This window comes from Physcomitrium patens, chromosome 14 (assembly GCF_059467195.1).
Source record: "Physcomitrium patens ecotype Gransden chromosome 14, ASM5946719v1, whole genome shotgun sequence".
In the NCBI taxonomy this organism is placed as follows: domain Eukaryota; kingdom Viridiplantae; phylum Streptophyta; class Bryopsida; order Funariales; family Funariaceae; genus Physcomitrium; species Physcomitrium patens.
In genome coordinates this window covers 12,333,544-12,355,192 of record NC_143423.1, presented here as the reverse complement: position 1 = coordinate 12,355,192, position 21,649 = coordinate 12,333,544, and the positions used below count along the sequence as shown (strand labels likewise).

At 31.3% G+C, this 21,649-nt stretch overlaps 2 protein-coding genes across 2 annotated transcripts; both read right to left on the bottom strand.

The window, feature by feature from the left end:
- Positions 1–6,052: 6,052 nt before the first annotated feature.
- Positions 6,053–7,209, bottom strand: LOC112291079 (expansin-A4). The gene has a single exon (XM_090255896.1). The coding sequence runs from the start codon at positions 7,207–7,209 to the stop codon at positions 6,424–6,426; it is 786 nt and encodes a 261-aa protein (XP_090112022.1). The 3' UTR covers positions 6,053–6,423.
- Positions 7,210–15,237: 8,028 nt separating this feature from the next.
- LOC149987857 (expansin-A4-like) lies at positions 15,238–17,970 on the bottom strand. Its single transcript, XM_090255895.1, has one exon. The coding sequence runs from the start codon at positions 16,411–16,413 to the stop codon at positions 15,628–15,630; it is 786 nt and encodes a 261-aa protein (XP_090112021.1). The 5' UTR covers positions 16,414–17,970; the 3' UTR covers positions 15,238–15,627.
- Between the last annotated feature and the right edge of the window lie 3,679 nt (positions 17,971–21,649).

Here is a 21,649-nt window from a genome sequence, read left to right as displayed (position 1 = left end):
TATCTATATTAATTTCTTATCTTATTTATTTTATTTGGCTAATTTATGCATTTACAAAGTAAATAGAAGTTTTTCTATAAAAAGTAGCATTAAGACTAAATACTTATTATATTTCTATAATTTATCATTTTTTTACTACATCTTTCTACTATTTTCTTCTATAATAACATCTATTTTTTTAATTTTCACTACATAGTTCTATTATAACATACCAATAAGGGGTAGAAACAATAGAAGAATGTTAAAAACAAGAAATAAGAACTAGAAATAAGAGATAACAAATATAAGTAAAGACTATGAAGAGAAGATTAAAAAAAGTACATAAAATTGGAGATAAAAAATGAAGATGGGAGGATTGCCAATTGAGGACATGGAACTGAGAATAAAGACAAGGGATAGACTAAATTAATCATGAAATGACAAAAAAAATATAGCATTAAAAAAATGAAGGTATCGCTTTAACAACTCTACATATATATATATATATATATATATACACATACATAGAGGTAGATATATATAATTTTATTTTTTATATTAATAATTAAGTTATATATATAGTTTAATTATTTAAAAAATTATAAATAATATTAATTAATAAAAACGTGATTTAAATATTGATATATTTAATATATTAAAAATATTATTAAAAATTTATCAAAATATATTAATAAACTTTAAAATTAAAATAATATAATAGGTATATAAAATAAAAATATCCAAAAACTTTCATATAAGAAAAGGTAAATATCAAAATAAATAAATAAATAAATACATATTTTAGTATATAAACTAACTAATTGGATTCGGATTTTAATAAGTAAAAAAATGCATATATATATAATATATTTATATTATTTTTTATTTTTTATTATTAAAGAAAATATTTTTTATATTTTTATAAATTTATTTATTAGTATACAAATAAAAATATTTCTGTTTATGTTTTATTTATAAATTTCTAAGAACTAAATTATCTAAGGAATGATTAAAAGAATCAATCCAAGAAGGAGACTTAAGGTTATAGAGTCTAGACAATAGAAAATAAATTATGGCTGCTTAACTTATATTAACACCAAACCAATAGGATTTTGATAGTACAAAGTAGATAAGAAGTACTTAACTCATATAAGAACTTAATGTCATAAATTTTAGATTAGTATAGATTTAGCCAAGAGAAAAAATAGTTGCTAGCAAAAAAAATGGCTATCCACTATTAATTAAGTGTAATATAAATAACCACCAACACTAATAGTTGATAATATGTTTTTATGGTTATTATTACTTATTATAGAATTTTATTTAAATTCATCATAAATAAAGATTTTTTTATTTTAAATACTTCTTTGTCTCTTTGATTTTTTGATCTAAATTAAATCTTTGCTATGAAATTTAAATTATATGCAATACAATTTTAATTATTAGTTAGTAAAAAATTAAAATTAGCATAAATTGTGATTGAAACTTATCAATATTAAATGCAAAGAAAATTATTTTTGAAGTTAATACTTACAAATAAATATCTGCTAAAAATTGTAATAATCTAATTATGATTTAAGGTTATTAAGAAGTTGTTTCTAAATCAAAGCTAAGTCCAAAAGAAAAATTCAAATCTACTACATTTTAGACCTAGTTACATCTAAAGTAATAGAGTTTGGACCACGGATTCATTAAAAAATACTTAATAATTTAATAAAATCTAAAATTCTATTAATATTTCAGTATATAAATAATATATGATATAAAAAATATATCAAATTTTATCAAAATGTGCTTTATAATTTATAAAAAAATTTAAATTATAAATTTATTTTTAAAATTTCATAAGTTTTAGAAAATTTTAAATATAATAGCATGAAATATTATAATTTTTATTATAATAATATGAAGTATTCTAAGAATTTTAGAATTTATAAAGTTATAAATATAATAGCATGAAATATTTTAAAAACCTTCTAAAACTTTCTAAAAATCTTTTTCAATCTTTTCAAATATTTTAGGAATCTTATAGAATCTTCTATAATTTAATAGAATATTCTAAGAATGATTCTAAAATCTTCTTATTAGATATCTATAATACTCTGAGCCAAAGATAGTGTCACATATTAGGGCAAGAAGACTACTATATTCTTTGATCGTTTTTAAGGCCTTCATAACTCTCTTAAAATAAAACATTTGGAATATCACCAAGAGTCATTCCAATCTCTAATAAAACCACCAAACTTTGGGAGTCTCTTTCAAAGTTGTGATACTCAACATATTGTATCTTGCCATCTATTCAAGAAAGAACATGTCATTCTTGAGGATCTTCATCTCAATTACGTCATCTTGAAGGTTGTAACAATCACAATGTCTTATCCAATAAGTCAAGAAACCATAGCTTTTGAGTTAAATCTATAAGTTGTTGATTTTTCATCTCTCTAAAATCACAAACACATAAAAACTACAAATAAGGATGGAAGGTAGAATATTATTTTTCTTGGATCTTATTTCTTTTATAGCAAAGATTTACTATTTTTCATCTTAATTTTGATGGATGTTATCAATAAAACGCCTCAACTTTTTTTTTTTGTATTTACAAGATTCTTTATTGGATCTCATGTGCATTCACTAATATCATATTTATGCCAATGAACAAGATATTCCAACCTATTTCAGTGCCACCTTGAATCTAGTACTTCTTCAATCTCAAATTCTTGTTTATTATCTACTTCTATAGGAAGACGTGGCATTTGACTTCTTCTTGAGATATTCACTATCTTATATGGCTCAAGAAGAGATATGTTGTAAGTCATAAAATCAACTCATTAGTTATTTTAGGGCAAAAAGATGCATTTAGAATGCTTAAAATCACAAAATGTGTTGAATAATATAGAAATCCTTAAAAAAATAAAAAATTAGAATGTTAATTGTAGAAATAGAATTTTAATAAGTCTTAGAGATAATTATCTTAGTTGGTTTAGAATTTTTATTTATTATTGAATATTAAAGATTTTTTATTAAGATCAATATTTATATTGGCCTTCTATCTATATGTATTAATTATAAAAAAAACTATAAATATTAATTAGTAGTTAAAAGAAGCATGTAAAAAAACCTCATGTCTTTTTAATTAATTATATAAAAAGTAGGATTTATAGTGGATTTATATTGATTCTAATACTATGAAAAATTATCAAGATAAAAAATTATAGTCTTAAATTGATATTATTACTATAAAATTATTTTCAAATTTTTCAAATTTTATTTAGAATTTATTTTAAAAATTTAGAGCAATTTTTAAGACTTTGATAAAAATGAATTTTATTATTTTGGGAGCCATTATGAAGAAATGGAGCAAGAATTGAAGGCCATGTAAGGTTCATAGGCTAATTGGGTGTTTTTGAACACCATGGTGAAGTCAAAAATGTAAAAATATTGGATATATTAGTAGAAAATAGGAGAACCATTAGCTAGTATAGTCTTCGAAAGCAAGGAAGTGCACAAATTCCATATGGATTGTAGCATCTTGAAGGTAATTAAGAGAATAAGACTAAAGCCTTGTAGCCTCTCTTAGAAATCCATACACACTACATGTGAGCCTTGGTGTTGCTCAAATCCTTGATCTATAAACAAATTACCCTTGAGATAAAATATATTCACTTAACTTTTCATTTATTTACTTATTTATTTTTAAACCTTCATAACATACTTATAGTAACTCGGATTTATATGTTTCTTAGACCATTGGAAACATAACAAAATTATATTTCTAAAAATAGATTTTTTAATTTTATTTTTATTTTACTTTTTATTTGGTAAAAATTTAGTAAATAGATTGTGACCAAGTTTTGGATTGTGTAATTATTTGATTTTGTTGATTTCATTTATTTTATGTTTGGACTTCTTTTGATGTTGCTAATTGCTTCCTTTACTTCACACCACCAATTACAAGCAACTTTGAATTGAGGCCATCTTGTAATTTGGATTAAAAGGTGAAATATACCTTCACATTCCTATAATATGGAATGGATCTTCATAAAATCCAATAGATGTAATTAATAAACAAAAAAATAGATTGGATCATAAATAGGAAATGGCCTAAGTCTATGGGAATCCAACTTCTCATAAGGATGGCTAGTCTTCCTATTGTGACAAAGTAACCATATCTTGGGGCCAATGTGGAATTGAGATTGCTCTTTGTGATAGGCATCCATGTTAATCTTTTGTTGTTCTTGAACTTCTTTTAAGTGTGCTTTTATTATTGAATGTAGCTCATAATTTTTTTTGCCAAATCCACCTCCAAAAAATTATCAACTTTTGAACAAACAAAAACATGAAGTCATGGATAATAACTATAATTAGAAAAAAAGATATTTGTTACCTAAAAAAATGTACCATATTATTATAAGAAAACTTTGCAAATAACATAAAGGATTGTTAAATCATCAAGTTGAGAGTTGATGATACACCTAAAATACAACTACTCCAAAACTTAGTTTACATGCTCTGCTTGTCCATCCAATTGACAATGAAGGCCAAAAATAGCTATAATTTTTATTAAAATCAATTGTTTTATTTTAAACTTATAATTTTAAATAACATTTACATATATATTTTCTTCATTCTGATATAATATAGAATTTGAAATTCTTATAAATTAAAATTTTAAATTAATAATTTTATATCAATTAGGCTAATAATTATTTTATATCTCTATAAAAATAAGTCTATAAGTTTTGACTCCTAAAAGACGTTATCAGTCAATTTAATAAATAAAAAAATAAAAATTATTCAATAAAAATAAAAAAATACTTCATAATATAATAAAATTTAAAATTCTATTAATATCTCATTGTACAAATAATATGTCATATAAAAATATACCAAATTCTATAAAAATATGCTTAAAATAGTACTTTTTAATAAATATTTTCATTAAATTCCATAACCACCTTATATTTTAAAAAACTACATATAATATTTTGTCTTCTATTAATATAATATTTTTAAAATAAAATGATTATAATTTTTTTAACTATAGAAGTTTATGATTCCAATTTTTAATGGATAATATTTAATGATTGGTTGAGCAAGTATTGTTTTTAAAGATTAAAATACTCATTTAAAAATAAGATATCAAAATAATGGGTTTAATAATCTAATAATAGATATTTTATTTTTTGATTGATTTATTAGATGTTTATAGAATAGTAAATAGAAATACAATTATTTTTTGTTGAAATAACTAAATTTATTGTCATTCACTTAAATTAGTTTATTTTGTTTTAATTGTTTATAAAAGCAATTTGTTTTGTCATATATTTTACTTTTTGATTTATTCTTCTGACATTACTAATGATTATTGATGATTTATTTTATCTAAAATAACTAAAATACGAAAATTTAAAATATATAAATATATATATATATATATATATAAATAATTATTAAGATTGATTTTAAAATCATATTATCTTTTCAACGTATTTATATTTATTTCTAATTATTTTTTTTTCATGGATTTAAAATATAATATTATTTTCAAATTTAAAAAAATATATCTAAAGAAAAAATTCGAATAATAATAATAATAATAATAATTAATTATGATTTTCATTTTTATTGCAGCTAAGTAAAATAACCTAGTATTAAATACTAAATTAATTTTAACGTTTCCTTTAAGCAACAACTATTAATTTTAATAATACTAATCTTTGTAATACTTGGTTGTCAATTAAACAAATAAAAGATACGAATATACAAATTACTTTACGACAAGGTAAATCCATATGGAAGTATTCTTGATGTAATTTTTTCCTATTTCACACGAATTCCAATAACGTATCTTCAAAAATTTTCTTAAACAACTTAATTTAAAACATTTCTAACAAATTGCTATTAATATTTAAAGCATTGAGCCACCGTATCGTTTCATTCATAGTTATTTCTCTGCATTCACCAGCTCCATCTCCATGTGCTGAACACCACTCTAAACCTCCTCAACACGCCACAAGGCAGTTTGACCTGTGACATCCACGCACATACGCGACAATACAAAGCTTCAATCGAGTCTTCCAAACTTCTGTTATCAAACGATGGTGCTTGACTGTTTTATTCCAGATACATGTCCCTGAATACGAGACTAGGTACCCCAATCATTTAATCCATTTACAATCGCCCAGCGGAATCCGTTGGTTCCAAGTATCCTAAACCGCTACAGTTAGTTGCGCTCCCCAGAATGAACACTATTGGTACACTTAACCCACTCTTTCTACGTTGTCGTCTCGTCCATGATGACTGCGAGATCCGCTTCGCACGGACGGATGGCCGTCCAGTTTTTGCACGCCCATCTCGGACCGCGGAGCGACGCCATTTCCCCATCAGTCGCAGCGACTGTCGCCACCGATGCTGCGCTCAGCGTCGAGGTCCGCTACAATCTACCTACCTGAACTGGGATCCTTCCCAGGTCTGTCCGAACCTCCAGTACCCGCCCACGGCTTTGTAAGTCGTCAAAGTGCGCCCGTCGCCCGTCGTAATCTGGAAAGACAGTGCTCCGCTCATCCTCGTTTTGCATGTCCACAGCGCGCCCCAGTTGCGCCACATGGGCACCCAATATCCGTTTCCTCCCCTGACCTTCACTGCCTTCAAATCGCCCGCCCCTCCCACGTTGTGAATCAGGATCATCAAGAAGTACGGGTTGCCTCCGATGGTGAACCGAATTCCGCCGCGCTTCGCGCACCGGACCTTCCTGTAATACACCGGAGCCACTCCTCCCTCACGCCGTGCCAGCGTCAGGAAAGCAGGCATTGGCAAGTCGAAGTGAGGTCTCCAGTTGCACCAACCTCCGTGCGACCCTGGAGGGCACGAGTTTGTTGCGGTCACGGTGATGGTGCGAGAGTAGCTCCAGCACCAGTTGTGCACGGTTCGGGTTGGCGTCACCCACTTGCACCGCAACTGATAGCACCCGCCGCATGCCTTTCCGCCCTGGAACAGAGGATAACTCAACGCTGCGGTCATCGCCCCGTATCCCATCGCAAAGGTGTTCGGATACCCGCAGGCGCCTCCCTGCGTGCCACCGCCACTAGCTGTTCCGTAGTACGTGATATGCGCCTCACTCCACCCGTACGGCGCTCCCACCACGCAAGGCAGGACGCTCAGCGCCATCAAGGCGGCCATGCCAACGCAAGCTGCGGCCTTCATGCTGGATACTGCGCCCGAAGTCCTCATGGCCACCTGGTCGAGCTAGTATGGGCAGAGATGCGAAGCTGTGTCTGAGTGGGCTCGAAGTCTACAGACTCGGTTGCTGTGATGCGCTCATCCGGAAGAGACCATCAAGGCCTGCTTCATGTACTGGCCCTGTAGGTGGAAGGGATCCAACGACTTCACGGTCCGTGACGACACAAGCAATAAGAATGCGAAGACCAACGGCCTCGGCGCAGCACTTATGCACACCACCACATTTTTCTCCCGGAGGATGCGAAGCTTCTACCATGTCTGACCAAGAATCCGGGAATAGCTCGTCCTCTAATTACAACAAGTACGGGTGCGGAAGTACTTGGCGATCGCACACCGGGAAAAGCAAACTGCCTTCCCCCGCGGTGCCAAGGCTGTCAGGCTGCACCTGCAGTAGAGCATATTGAGCTCCGAGAAGCAGGCTGATTTGTAGCCAACCGGCGCATTCGACAAAGTCCCAGACGGCCTTGTATTAGAAACTCGGCATCGCACATCGCTCAACGACATGTTAGATAGGCCATGAATGCTCACAGCGCGCACTGCACCCGCCTCGATTCACCACTCGTTTGTTCGTTCCCCTTCACGGCCTTTGGGACCTTTCAGTTGACGATATCGCCCTATTTTTGCAATCCCCCGTTCCCCCCCTTAAGTCATGTTTCGACGGCCCCCCCTCTTTTTTTATTTACCACCTTTATCACAATTTGAAAGTATCACTTCACCGGTTACTCTGATTACTGTTGTGAGCCTTTCTGGATTCACCCACTACTTTATTTCTGACTGAGCGGAGGGGCAGTGCGTAGCAAACAGTGTATTCTATTTTAGTTTTTCAAATGGACTTTTCTAAGCTTATATTTTTCATGTTTGAAAGTGTGTTACCTGCGTTCCGAATTGTGTATCTTCTACAATCCGGGAAGTGCTGTTGCAATCTTTTTGAAGTTTTCTTCTGTTAGTGTAGATGTTTCATATGAACATGATTTGTGGATGTTTATATACAGACATGGTGAATGCGATGCTTGAGCTTCTGAACTTTTTCATGGATCCCAATAGAATAATTTAAATTTGAACACAAGAGAGATTGAAGAAAAATAATTTTAATTTACTCAATGTTTTTTTTATTGAAAGTATTTTTTTTTCAAAAATAAGTTATTATTTCTCTTATTATTTTAATTATTTTATTCATATACTATTGCAAACCAGGGTTGTTTGACACAAGATTTTTTTAATTGGCCAAGTCATAAATCAACAATCTGTAAGGAAATATCAGTCCAAAAATAAATTAATTAATTAACAATAAAAATAAATAATATAACTTTGAATATCAATAGAACCATACAGGTTTCTTGAGTGGTATTAGCAAAGACAGTTCTTGTTTACTTCAATAACTAAAATTGTAATATCACAATAAACAACTTAATCATTATCTCAATTATCTAATGAGAGTTTTTTTTTTTTTTTTTTTTTTTTTTTGTCAGGTCTCATAACTTTGTTTTGAATAAAGACAATTAGAACAACATCCTCATCTTTAAATATTTTACTGGATAGAAATTGTGTACATGTAATGACAACATACATGAAAGGATAACATACTTTTTTACATTGTCAAAGACATATGTTATTAGTAATTTTGGTATGATCGTTAGTTATTTTACCAAACAAAAATTCTATTATATTACAGATTTACATCTATTAAATATCATAATTTCTTTTTTTTACTAATTACAATAACTTTGGAGATTTTTGTAGGACTATCAATAAGCCTCTTTAAATTAGGGTTTTTCCAAAAAAAAACTTAATTTTCATAGAAAAAGCTTAGTGAAATGCCTTAAAATAAGGCCCCAACAGTATTCTTTTGGACAATTGAGAGAGGCACTACATGATGTGATCCATGTAGAGAAATACCAATGTCTAGTGACAACAATCATGTCAAAGTATGCATGTCAAATTCACCATAGTGAAGGAATTGCAGACCCCTTGGAAATTCTTTGTGGAGATGAGGTTCAACCTTGTGCCAAATCCACAAGATAAGAATATTGACCAAGTTCTATCAATGGAGTCCTTGTTTTGTGAGAAGCTCAACTATGAAGAGGTCGATTTCATAGGGTATAAGCAAAAACAAATGATGAAAGTGAAAACATTTTCAATTCCTTTCTTCATAGACAATATTACAAGGCATATGAAGTCGCAACATGCCAAAGCATGGGCAAAGTACAATGCCTTCTTAGATGCTTCTACAAAATATTATCAAATTAATCTACATTTATCTACTTCTATCTATTTATTTTATTTGGATAATTATTGGCATATATATATATATATATATATGCTTGTAATACTTCTGCATAATTATATAGATAATTTATACAAAATTAATTTGGATGACTTAATGACTAGGCTCTAAGAGATCAATATTAACTAATTTAATTCACTACTCAACTCAAATCTGTTGCAAGCTTTCTAACCTCTCTTTGCAACTAGCAAATATTTATTAGTACTGTCATTATTACTTAAGTGGCTCTTGAAGTCAAACTATGAGTTTAATTTTGGAGACTCCATAAAATTGAAGTAATCTAAGATCAAACTAGTGTTTGAAGTAGAAAGACAATCAAGAACCACAAATTAGAAAGGACTCTTGGACACATGCATTGCCTCTATGCTTGCTTTTGGCCTAGCTTCAATTATATTTTTATTATCCAATTGCATGTAGTATCTTGCAATATCTACATGTGTCTTTCTTGGCTACTTCACATCCTTGTACCATAATCCCCCTTCATGTGTATTAGGCCACTAGTTTATATAAATTGTAGTACTTTTGTTCTAAAATCTATATTTTTAATAAACTTACAGTTATTTTTGTCTCTTTCAACATTCTATCACTATACCACTCTAATTTGAAGTTGGAGGTTGAAACAAAAAAATTGTTATGGCAGCGGTGGCAACATCTAATACGAGGTGCCCAAATTGTGCAAAAAAGTGCTATGCTAACATCTACACAACATGTGGTTTGGACCTTAAATTCATCTAAAACAAGAATATGGATATATCTTATCAAATTTAATGCTACTTTTATAATTATCACAAAAATAAGGGATAGCTTTTCTATCATTAAAAATATAAGGATATTCTTGATATTTTAACATATTTTAGGATTATATATGATTTGTTTTTTTAATTTGCACTCTTCAACATAATTTGAAAGTAACATGAATATGATCTACTTGTTATGTGGTGTTAAAATCAATTTTATAAAACATGCATATATCTTGCAGTCAAACTTCATCCATCTATTATCTATGAATATTAGGTAGTTATATCAATTTGTGTGAGCAGCTAAATAATGGGTGTATCTAAAATATTGGAAGAAAAGTGTAGTGGTATAGATTAATAATTTGAGATTAATGATTTGAGTTTAAATATCTTTTAGCTCTTTTAGGTAATCTACATTATGAAGAACTTTATTCTTTAATTATTTTGTAAAAAATTAAAGGACTTTTGATGTGAATAGCATTAAATGTAGAAATAATTTATATTTGTAGTATCATAAACCTTTCACATGCTACCATCATGTAGAACAAAAGAATTTTAGCACAGATATATAGATTTTTTAAAAATTATTAAAAAAAAATATCATATAAGAGATTATTTTAAATTAATTATATTACATAATATTAGAATGTAAAATTGTAATATACAATATTTACATGTTGATTACTCATATTAAAACTTAATGTCATAATTAACATCTATAGTATTTTAGAATTTGAAGATTTTTGTTAATATATATTGCTAAAATATATAAAAATAGAAAGAATAAGTTTATAGAAAGATATTTTGGCTATAGATTATTTAAACTTGTTACAAAAAATAAAGATATAATTCAAAAATTATTTAAAGTGAAGTATTTTTATGTATTGAGATAAAATAATAAAACAATAATTCTTGACATTTATTCAAGTCTTAAAAGATGAAAAGTGATTTTAATAAAAATTATAAAATATAAGTTTTAAAAAATTCCAACTAATATTTTTCAATGCAATAGTTATATTTTATAATGCCAAAAAAATAATAATTTTTTTAGAACAATTTTTATTTAAGTAAATTTTAAAAACCTATTTTTAAAAAAATTTATCATATTTAGAGAACAAAAAATAATTAAAAAAATATTTAAAAATATATATTGATGTTCTAATTTAAAAAATAAAAAAATAAAGAAGATATATTATTTAAATATAGAAATAAGTATAAATATATTAGCTACTAAGAAGGCCATTGTATTATATAATTAAAAATAAAAGATTTAATGTAAAATTATATAATTAATGCTAAAATAAAAGAATTTATAATTTCAAAATATTTGGAAATAACAAAACATCCAATTTTTTTTTTTTTTTTTTTTTTTTTTTTTTTTTGTATATTTTATTTTGTTTGTTTGATTGTTTATTTGTTTGGTTTTTTGTTTTCTTTTTTTTGTTTTTTGTTGTTTTTTTTATTTAACATTAAAATGTCTTATACAAAATGTGGCTTTTTTTAAAAATAAATATCTAAATGTATAAAACAAAATGGATTAAGAAAACAAACAATGTAGTATATGCATTATATTTGATGTTACTGTATAAGAAAAAAGTAATTCTACTTTATAATTATAAAAACCACTAAAAATCATTATAAAATTGATTAATAACTTAAAAAATATACAAGATTTTAATAATCCGAAAAAGTTAGACACAAGTATATATATATATATATATATATATAGATCATGTTTTAAATATTAATCTACAATATTTTTAACATCACCATTTAAAAAAAACAATATACAGATTTTAATAATCATAAATAATTATTTTTGAGAAATATATTTTATTTTAAAAATAATAATATTTTACTCAAAACCAGTTTGTAGTGAATTTTAATACATATAGTAGTAGAATAGGTGTATAAATTACTCCAACATTGTCTTATTTGCTTAACAAGAACAAGGCATATGAAATTAGGCCAAGTGTAGTCAATATAGCTTTAAAGTATAATAAAACTAGACATCACAATTTTCTAATGTATATTCTTAAAAAATAAAAACAAAAATAAATCAAAGATTTATAACGAAATTTGAAAATAAATATTTTAGTTTTATTAGTTTGAAATCACATTCGTATTAGTAAAAAAATAGAGATTATTTAAATCATAAAGTTTTGGATAATAACTCATACTTTAACCACCTTATAGTGTAGAAGAATGTGTAGATAAAAGAATTAAATGAAATTTTTAAAAATTAAAAAAAAAGTTCAGTATGAATAAAAGTTCTACCCAGATGCTAAATTCCAATAAAATATTGAATAATTGCAAAAAGAATAAATTTACATCTCCAAACACCTCACAATGAATACATTGAATAAGTGTAAAAATTTAATATTGGAAAAATATTTTATAAAATAGTATAAACAGATTTTTAAAATAAACTAATAATGAAAAATTGACCTTGCTTTAGAAGAGAGGTCTACAATATGTTGTTACTAATTGAAAGCCAATAGCTTCTTCTAACATCTGATGTTAGAATTTTTCAGAAACATTATCTTCTATTCTTATAAATGTAATAAGCTCAAATTGATCTACCTTTTAGATGTCATGTTATATATTCAACTATATCATAATAATTTAAAAAATCTCATATAAGCCACAAATTAGAAAAATATTTCTTCTTTTTATGCAAAATTTTTAAAAAGCCTACTAGATGTTAGAAAACATAATATTGCTTATTACATTGTAAAAAAACAAAAAATATCTTAAAAAATTGATTTATTATCTCAAATGTATTTTTAAATATTAAAAATATTTTAAAACTATAATTGTGAGGAAAAGAGATCCTATAACTTCAAATATATGTAATATGTCAACAAAAATATTAAAAAAAGAAGTTAATGTACAATATGCTAGAGATATATCATTTTTATTTGAGTGATTTGATCTTAGTGTTTGGTTGGTTAAATATTAAAATCTTACAACATCACATTTAGAATCTAAATTATAAAATTTATGAAAGATGTAATTATTAATTCTTTAACACTATAACTTTTAAAATATAATTTTTTTAAATAATAATAAAAATGTTTTAATCTAACATGTTTTCTATATTTTTTATTTTTTATTTTATTTTTTATTTTTGAAGTGTGATTTCTATAATATTTTGAATAATAATAGTTAATATTGGATTTTTATTTTTTTATCTTAAATAATATTTAATAATATATATTTATAGTAAATAAAAAAATAATATCAAATTAAGTATTCATATTGATAAAATAATATTTTAAATAGAAATAATTAAATTTCTCAAAAGAAACAAATCATCAAAACCAATATTAAATGAATACATAAAGTTTTATTTTTTATTTTTTTTAATTTTTAAAGGTTCTTTAGTGATTTAAAATAAAAAATAAAAAATAGAAAATACTACCTTTTAAATAAAATATTTAAATAGTAATAATAGAAATAAAATTACTATATTTTATAAGATTCAAAAGTTTAAGAAAAAAATATGAAAGAATAACAATATGAACTAGATTGATATTAAAAAAAGAAAAAAAAAAGAAAAAAGAAAAAAGAAAAAAAACACAAAGATTAAAAGCAAGAAACAACTATTGAACATTTTAAAAATAATTATAATAAATTGATAAAAGATAATTTTTTAAAAGATAAAAATTATATATTTAAAAATTATATGTTTTTCCTAATACTTGTGATATGCTATAGTTTTTTTAAAACTTTAAATAATAATATTATACTAAAAACAAATTAACTTTTTGAAGTGGTGTTACTAAAAAAATATCACTAATCTTGCAACCATTCCTCTCAAGGTCCAACACAAGGATTTTATGGCCAAATCCTAATGACTCACTAACATGTGTGTCGCTTGACTTTTAGGAGTTCCAACAAAAACTTTATAAATCCACAAATAGAATATTTAAGATTTAAACTTCTTTAGTTTCACTTGTTCCAAGCTATTTGACATTTTTGGATCCAAAGGTAGAGCAAGGTCATTTAATGATGTGACCTAAAAGCTAATTTGGCCTCACAAATGGTATTCAAACAACATTAAAATCCTTAGCACTCTCTTAACAACACAAAAAAATTGAAGTTCAAGAACAGAGTTTTTCTTTCTAATTATAAAATTTACAAGAATTAATCCCAATTTTTCTTACACAACATGTACAATAAGTACCAATTGATACATGGCATTGGATGAACATGGCATTGGATGAACATAAAATCTTAATGGCTCCTCTAACAAGTAAATTTTATCATATCCTTACCTTTTAACATGTCTAATTGTTTATAAATGATTTTGTGATTTTATTTAAAACCTCCATTGTAGAATTATTATAGGGACTCATAATAATTGGTTGCCCATCAGTAATCTGTTTAAAAAATTTGAGACAAGTACCCAACATTTTTGTAAACACGTATAGATGACGGCCTGGGTGCCTGTTCTGCAAAATCGCTATCTACCTCACTCTCAAGTCATGCACTGATCTCACACCTACTCTAAGTGACTCAGTTTGGGCACAAGTCCCACGCTCTTTCGATCCCTCCTTCCAAGTTTCAATTCGATATCATATTTTCCCAACCACGTTATCGATGCATTCTTTGCGCAGATTATTCCAAATGTCTCTAATACAGTTTATGGTTCCCTCAATTGAGACTATTTGTGGGCTTGTGTACCACCTATGTGTCTGAATATATACCAGTCCTCCTCAGCACTTCACAACTCTGCAAAGCTTCCGGTCTAGAAATTCAATCACTGTGGCATAACCGACAGATGGGACTTAACAATCGCACCATTGCAGCCCAGTCACATATCAAACGAATCCCAATGTGGACGGCTTCCGCCCACTTGTCTGCCATCCACGCCACTACGGTGCACAAACTCTGCATCCACCAACTCCATCTCCATGTGCCAAGTACCACATCACACAAACACGCGACAAAACAAACCGGGCTGTGGCATTCACGTACATACGCACCAATACAAAAGCTTGAATTGAGCCATCCGAGCCACTGTAATCAAACAGAGGTGCTTGACTGTTTTATTCCAGATACATGTCCCTGAATACGAGACTAAGTACCCAATCATTTAATCCATTTACAATCGCTCTGCAGAACTCCCTACTTCCAAGGATTCCCCTCAAACGTTCTACCTGCTCGCGCTTCCAAGAATGAACACTCACGATACACTTACATTCCACATCTCCAACTTTGATTCCCAATCGATGAAGACAGCGAAATCCGCTTCACATAGACGGATGGCCGACCTATACTCGCACGCACATCTCGGACCGCGGAGCGACGCCATGTTCCCATCGATCACAGCGACTGTTGCCACCGATGCTGCGCTCAGCGTCGAGGTCCGCTACAATCTACCTACCTGAACTGGGATCCTTCCCAGGTCTGTCCGAACCTCCAGTACCCGCCCACGGCTTTGTAAGTCGTCAAAGTGCGCCCGTCGCCCGTCGTAATCTGGAAAGACAATGCTCCGCTCATCCTCGTTTTGCATGTCCACAGCGCGCCCCAGTTGCGCCACATGGGCACCCAATATCCGTTTCCTCCCCTGACCTTCACTGCCTTCAAATCGCCCGCCCCTCCCACGTTGTGAATCAGGATCATCAAGAAGTACGGGTTGCCTCCGATGGTGAACCGAATTCCGCCGCGCTTCGCGCACCGGACCTTCCTGTAATACACCGGAGCCACTCCTCCCTCACGCCGTGCCAGCGTCAGGAAAGCAGGCATTGGCAAGTCGAAGTGAGGTCTCCAGTTGCACCAACCTCCGTGCGACCCTGGAGGGCACGAGTTTGTTGCGGTCACGGTGATGGTGCGAGAGTAGCTCCAGCACCAGTTGTGCACGGTTCGGGTTGGCGTCACCCACTTGCACCGCAACTGATAGCACCCGCCGCATGCCTTTCCGCCCTGGAACAGAGGATAACTCAACGCTGCGGTCATCGCTCCGTATCCCATCGCAAAGGTGTTCGGATACCCGCAGGCGCCTCCCTGCGTGCCACCGCCACTAGCTGTTCCGTAGTACGTGATATGCGCCTCACTCCACCCGTACGGCGCTCCCACCACGCAAGGCAGGACGCTCAGCGCCATCAAGGCGGCCACGCCAGCGCAAGCTGCGGCCTTCATGCTGGATACTACGGCCGAAGTCCTCATGGCCACCTGGTCGTGCTAGTATGGGCAGAGATGGAAAGCTGTATCTGAGTGGGCTCGAAGTCTACAGGCTTGGTTTCTGTGGTGAGCACATCGGGAACTGATGATCAAGGCTGCTTGATTTAGATGGCCTGCAGTTGGAAGGAACTTAGGGAGATCACGGTATGCTACAACAGATGTAGCGAGAACGCAAGAAGCAAAGTGCTCAGCGGAGCATTTATACACCACCACATTTCTCCTGAAGGATGCGGGACTTCTACGATTTCTTACCCGTATTCGTGGAATAGTTCGTCCTTCTAATTACATCAAGTACAGGTGTGGTAGTACTGAGCGATTGCATACCGGTTAAAGCACATTGCCTTGTCCCCAATGCGAGGGCTGTCAGGCCTAGTCTAAGCAGAGCACACTGAGCTCTGAGCCGCAGGCTGATTTGTAGCCAACCGGCGCATTCGGCAAGTCACATCACACCTTGTATTAGAAACCCCGATTTCATTCTCGTCGCCATGTTGTCAAACCATATATGCCAACTGTGCGCATTCCATCTGACTCGCTGCAGCAGTCGTTCAGTTCGCAAACTTGGCGAAATCGAGGAGATCTCTACAGGCTCATGCCGCACAGATTATAAGCGGACGTGAGATTCAACTTCGCGAGGTTCGAGTAGAATGCAAAGAGGGGTTGCGGATGCAGTGACAATGCAAGTTAGTTTACCGCCACCTTCAGAATTTGCAGATTCTTCATGTCTGTCGGACGCCGCAGATGAAGATTCTTTGCTCGGCGGCTGCATACCAGGACTTGCAAAATGGCATGCTTACATCGCCAAGCTTGTCAGACTTCACATGTACCCAAATGTCAATATACGGCAGACCCGTCGCAATGAGGCTCCGGCGAGCTCTTCCGCCTTGGTGCTAAGAGTCCTCGTGAGCTTGTAAGCTTCACGCATTGCAATCTAAAATAAGTTTTGTGTCCAATCCAGAATTGAACAGCAACATTTGTATGCGAATATCATAGTTTGTGGAAAGAAAGCAAGCACCAAAGGTTTTGCAAGAATAGATTGGAACCTTAGCTAGGAAAACCTGTGAACATATGAAATTAGGTTATGATATGAAATATAGCTTCTTTCAAGTAACTAGCTAGTATAAGTTGTTATTTCAAAATTCTTAATGCATACTTCAAGTATATGTAGATAGATTACTTGTATTCATCAGCTTTGAATCCTAGGTTTAATCTAGCCAAACTAGTAGACATGAAGATATCAATTTAAATAATATTGAAGACAATACCAAATGAATTTCTAAGTAATATACACGAATTAGCATAGAGCTTTGGAATGGTACTTGGGAGGCATAGATGCAATGCTAACAGTGTCAACTAAAATTTATGTATTGCTCTCAAAATCAAAGTAGCATTCAATCTCACAATTAAAGCCATCAACCTCATTATAAGTAACATGTCGCTAATCAAAATTGACCACAATAATCTACCAATTAAATATAGATATTTTTTGCCAATGACTATCAAAGATATGAATCTTTTATAACTAAAAGATCAAGATATTCTTGTATCATTCAAAAAGATTAAATTATCACTCAAAGATGATATAATATTAAACTATAATGGCTATTATCAAGGACAAGAAGATTAAAAAGTCTTGAAACAAAACTAAATACTAAAATGGCATTCACAAGAATGAAAAAGGCTTCATTCTTACTTCTATATATATCAAGGATATGAACTCCAAAGAAAGATAATCTCAATATACTCTTCTGTCACTCGAAAATACTTAGAAATCACTCAAAGGTGATAATATATTGAATTGGAATGGCTATTGCCAAAGACTAAAAAACATGACGACTCTTGAAACTAAACTAGAAATAAGAAAGGAGTCAACAAGAGAGAAGAAGGCTTCACTCTTGTCTCTATATATACTATCTAACTAGGGGCTATATGGCGACGTTCTATAAGACCTCCAATATGTGTTGACTTTGTAGGACACTTGCCTTGACTTACAAGGTAAGTTTTTCTACGTGTAGGTATCAAGGACAAGAACTCGATGTCACGGACATAATCATGTAAGCTAGTAATTACATATACAAATAGGTAGAAGTAAGTAAAAGTAGATAAAAGTAAGTTAATTCTATAGTATTTAATATGAAAGCTTCCTAGAAGCTTCATAGAAGCTGTTTTGACTTCATAGGTATCTTTAATTGACTTTTTGGATTATTAACGTGGTCAACAAGTTGGCCATGTGCTACACATGTTGTTAGCTTGAAGATCAACCTAACTATGTGGCCTACACATAGAAAAACTTGCCCTGTAAGTCAAGGCATGTGTTCTACAAAATCAACATATATTGAAGGTCGTATAGAACGTTGCCACGTAGCCCCTAGTTAGATAGTATATATAGAGACAAGAGTGAAGGCGTCTTCACTCTTGTCAACTCCTTTCTTGCTTCCAGTCTAGTTTTAAGGGTCTATAGTTTTTCTTGTCTTTTGGTAATAGCCATTCTAGTTTCTCTTTCAATATACATACTTATTTATTTATATTTTGTTACTTTTCTTTGAGTGAAGGCTCACTTGTCTGAATTGTTTTTTCATCGAGTTCTTGTCCTTGACAAATTGACAAGAGTACACCTACAATATCAGAGCTTTGTCTAATCTTGATTAAGAGTGGATTACCCCTTTTTCTTGATAAGATATAAGCATATTAGAAGTTACGGATTACCCTTTTCTAAGTTGATATTGTCTTTAGTATTTTCTTTGTTCTCAAGTCCTCTCTTCTATTTGTCTTGAGCGATATTAGACATCTTCTCTCTTCTAAGTGTTATCATGGCAGAACTTGTTGAAATGAAGAGTGCAATGACACAAATGCAAGAGCAATTAAGGGAGTTAATGCTTGCGATACATCAACTCAATTTACCACCACAAGGAGCAACAAGATTGGCAGGAAGTGAAGATATAGAAATGGTTGGAGCTACTTCAACATTTGCACCAAACCATGTTCTTTCTCCTATGGTGGAACGCCCTTCAAATGTTAGAGAACCAAGAATTGTCCTATCCGAGAAGTTTGATGGCACGAGATCCAAGTTTCGAGGATTTATCAATCAAGTGCAATTTATCATTGAACTTCAACCCCAAAGCTATCCAACTCCAGGATCGCAAGTTAGATTCATTGGTACGCTTCTTTCAAGTTCAGCTTTATCGTGGTTTTCATCTTTTTTTGAACGACGAGATTCAATATTGAATAATCTAGAGGCTTTTATGGTGGAGTTTCGATCCATGTATGGAGAACATGATGCAATTCATATTGCAACCAATAAGATCTGTATTTTACGACAAGGCAATCGATCAATAATGTTATATGCTTCACAATTTTGACAACTTGCAACTGATATCAAGTGGGATGATGCTGCACTTATTAGCCAATTTCTCTACGGATTACAATATGAGGTAAAAAAATTAATGCTCAACTTACCTGATCCTCAAACATTGAGTCAAGCAATTGACTTTGCTATGAAGTGTGACAATCACCTTTTTGCATTTCGATCTGAGAACCGTACAAGTGGACCTCAATGTTACTATAATTCAATGGCAACACCAACACCTCTTCAACACATACATTTAGAAGTAGAGGATATGCAAATTGATGCAGTACGTTTCAAATCTCTTACTAAGCAAGAAAAGACTCGTCGTCGTCAAGAAGGATTATGTTTATATTGTGGAGAACCAAAGCACACTACTCAACATTGTCCAAAGAAACGACACAATCACAAAATGAGAAGTATGGCTGTGAAAGAAGACAATATGTCGGAAAACGAGTTTGTCCAGCTACAATAGGGACCGTGCGGCTGGAATCTTGCACAACATCTAGTAAAGGTCCTATTTTCTCCTCAGAGCCTTTTGTATGTTTTATATTTAATATTATTTTAGGACCTAAACATTACAAAGTCTCTATCTTGTTAGATTCAGGAGCCTCAGCGTGTTTTTTAGATGAACAATTTACTAAAAGACATAGCATATCTTTAGTAAAGAAAACTAAACTTGTTCATGTAGAAGTCATAGATGGTCGTCCATTATCTTTTGGAGATATTACTCACGAAATCCTTTCTATAGAAGTAATAATCAATGGTCATAATAGTTTTGTAGTATTTAATATCATTAGATCTCCCTCTAATCCAGTCATTTTAGGTTTATCGTGGTTAGAAAAATACAACCCTCAAATAGACTGGATTTCTCGAACTCTTACTTTCTCTAAAAGTATAACTAACAGTGTAGTTAATCAAGTAAAAGTCATAAGTCCAATTCAATTAAACTCGTATTTATAGGTACAAAAGCTTTCTGCATGCTGCTATGAAAGAATCACCATATATTATTTCTACTGGTAAAAAGACTTCAAGTGACATTCCAAGCCAATATCAAGAATTTCAAGATGTATTTGAAAAAAAGAATGCGGATACACTCCCGGAACATCGTCCCTATGATTGCTCAATTGACCTTCAAGAAGGAGCACAACCTCTATTCAAACCAATCTATAGTTTATCACAAAATGAGTTGGCTGAACTCAAGGAGTATAATGAAGAAAATCTAGCCAAGAATTTCATATGCCATTCTAAATCTCCGGCAGGACCTCTAATTCTATTTGTGAAGAAAAAAGATGGATCATTGCGGATGTGTGTTGATTATCGAGGACTCAACAAGATTACCATCACGAACAGATATCCACTACCTTTAATATCTGGACTTCTTGATCAGCTGAATCAAACTAAGATCTATACAAAAATAGATCTTCAGAGAGCATACAATCTAGTACGCCTGAAAGATGGAGATGAATGGAAGACTACGTTTCGAACTAGGTATGGATATTTTGAATAAAATGTCATGCCTTTTGGACTTACAAATGCACCAGCAGCTTTTCAACATCTAATGAATAATGTTTTTGGAGAGTTTTTGGACGATTTTGTGGTCTGTTATCTAGACGACATCTTGATCTATTCTAAGAATCCAGAAGAACATGAACTTCATGTTCCTCGTGTGTTATAGAAATTAAGAGATGGAGGATTCTATGCCAAGATAGAAAAGTGTGTGTTCCACACTACTCAAGTCGATTTCTTAGGTAACATCATTTCAAATGATGGACTTATGATAGATCCTAAGAAAGTTCAAACTATTATAGACTGGAAGATCCCAAAAATGGTAAGAGATGTCCAATGTTTTTTGGCATTTACCAACTACTATCGAATCTT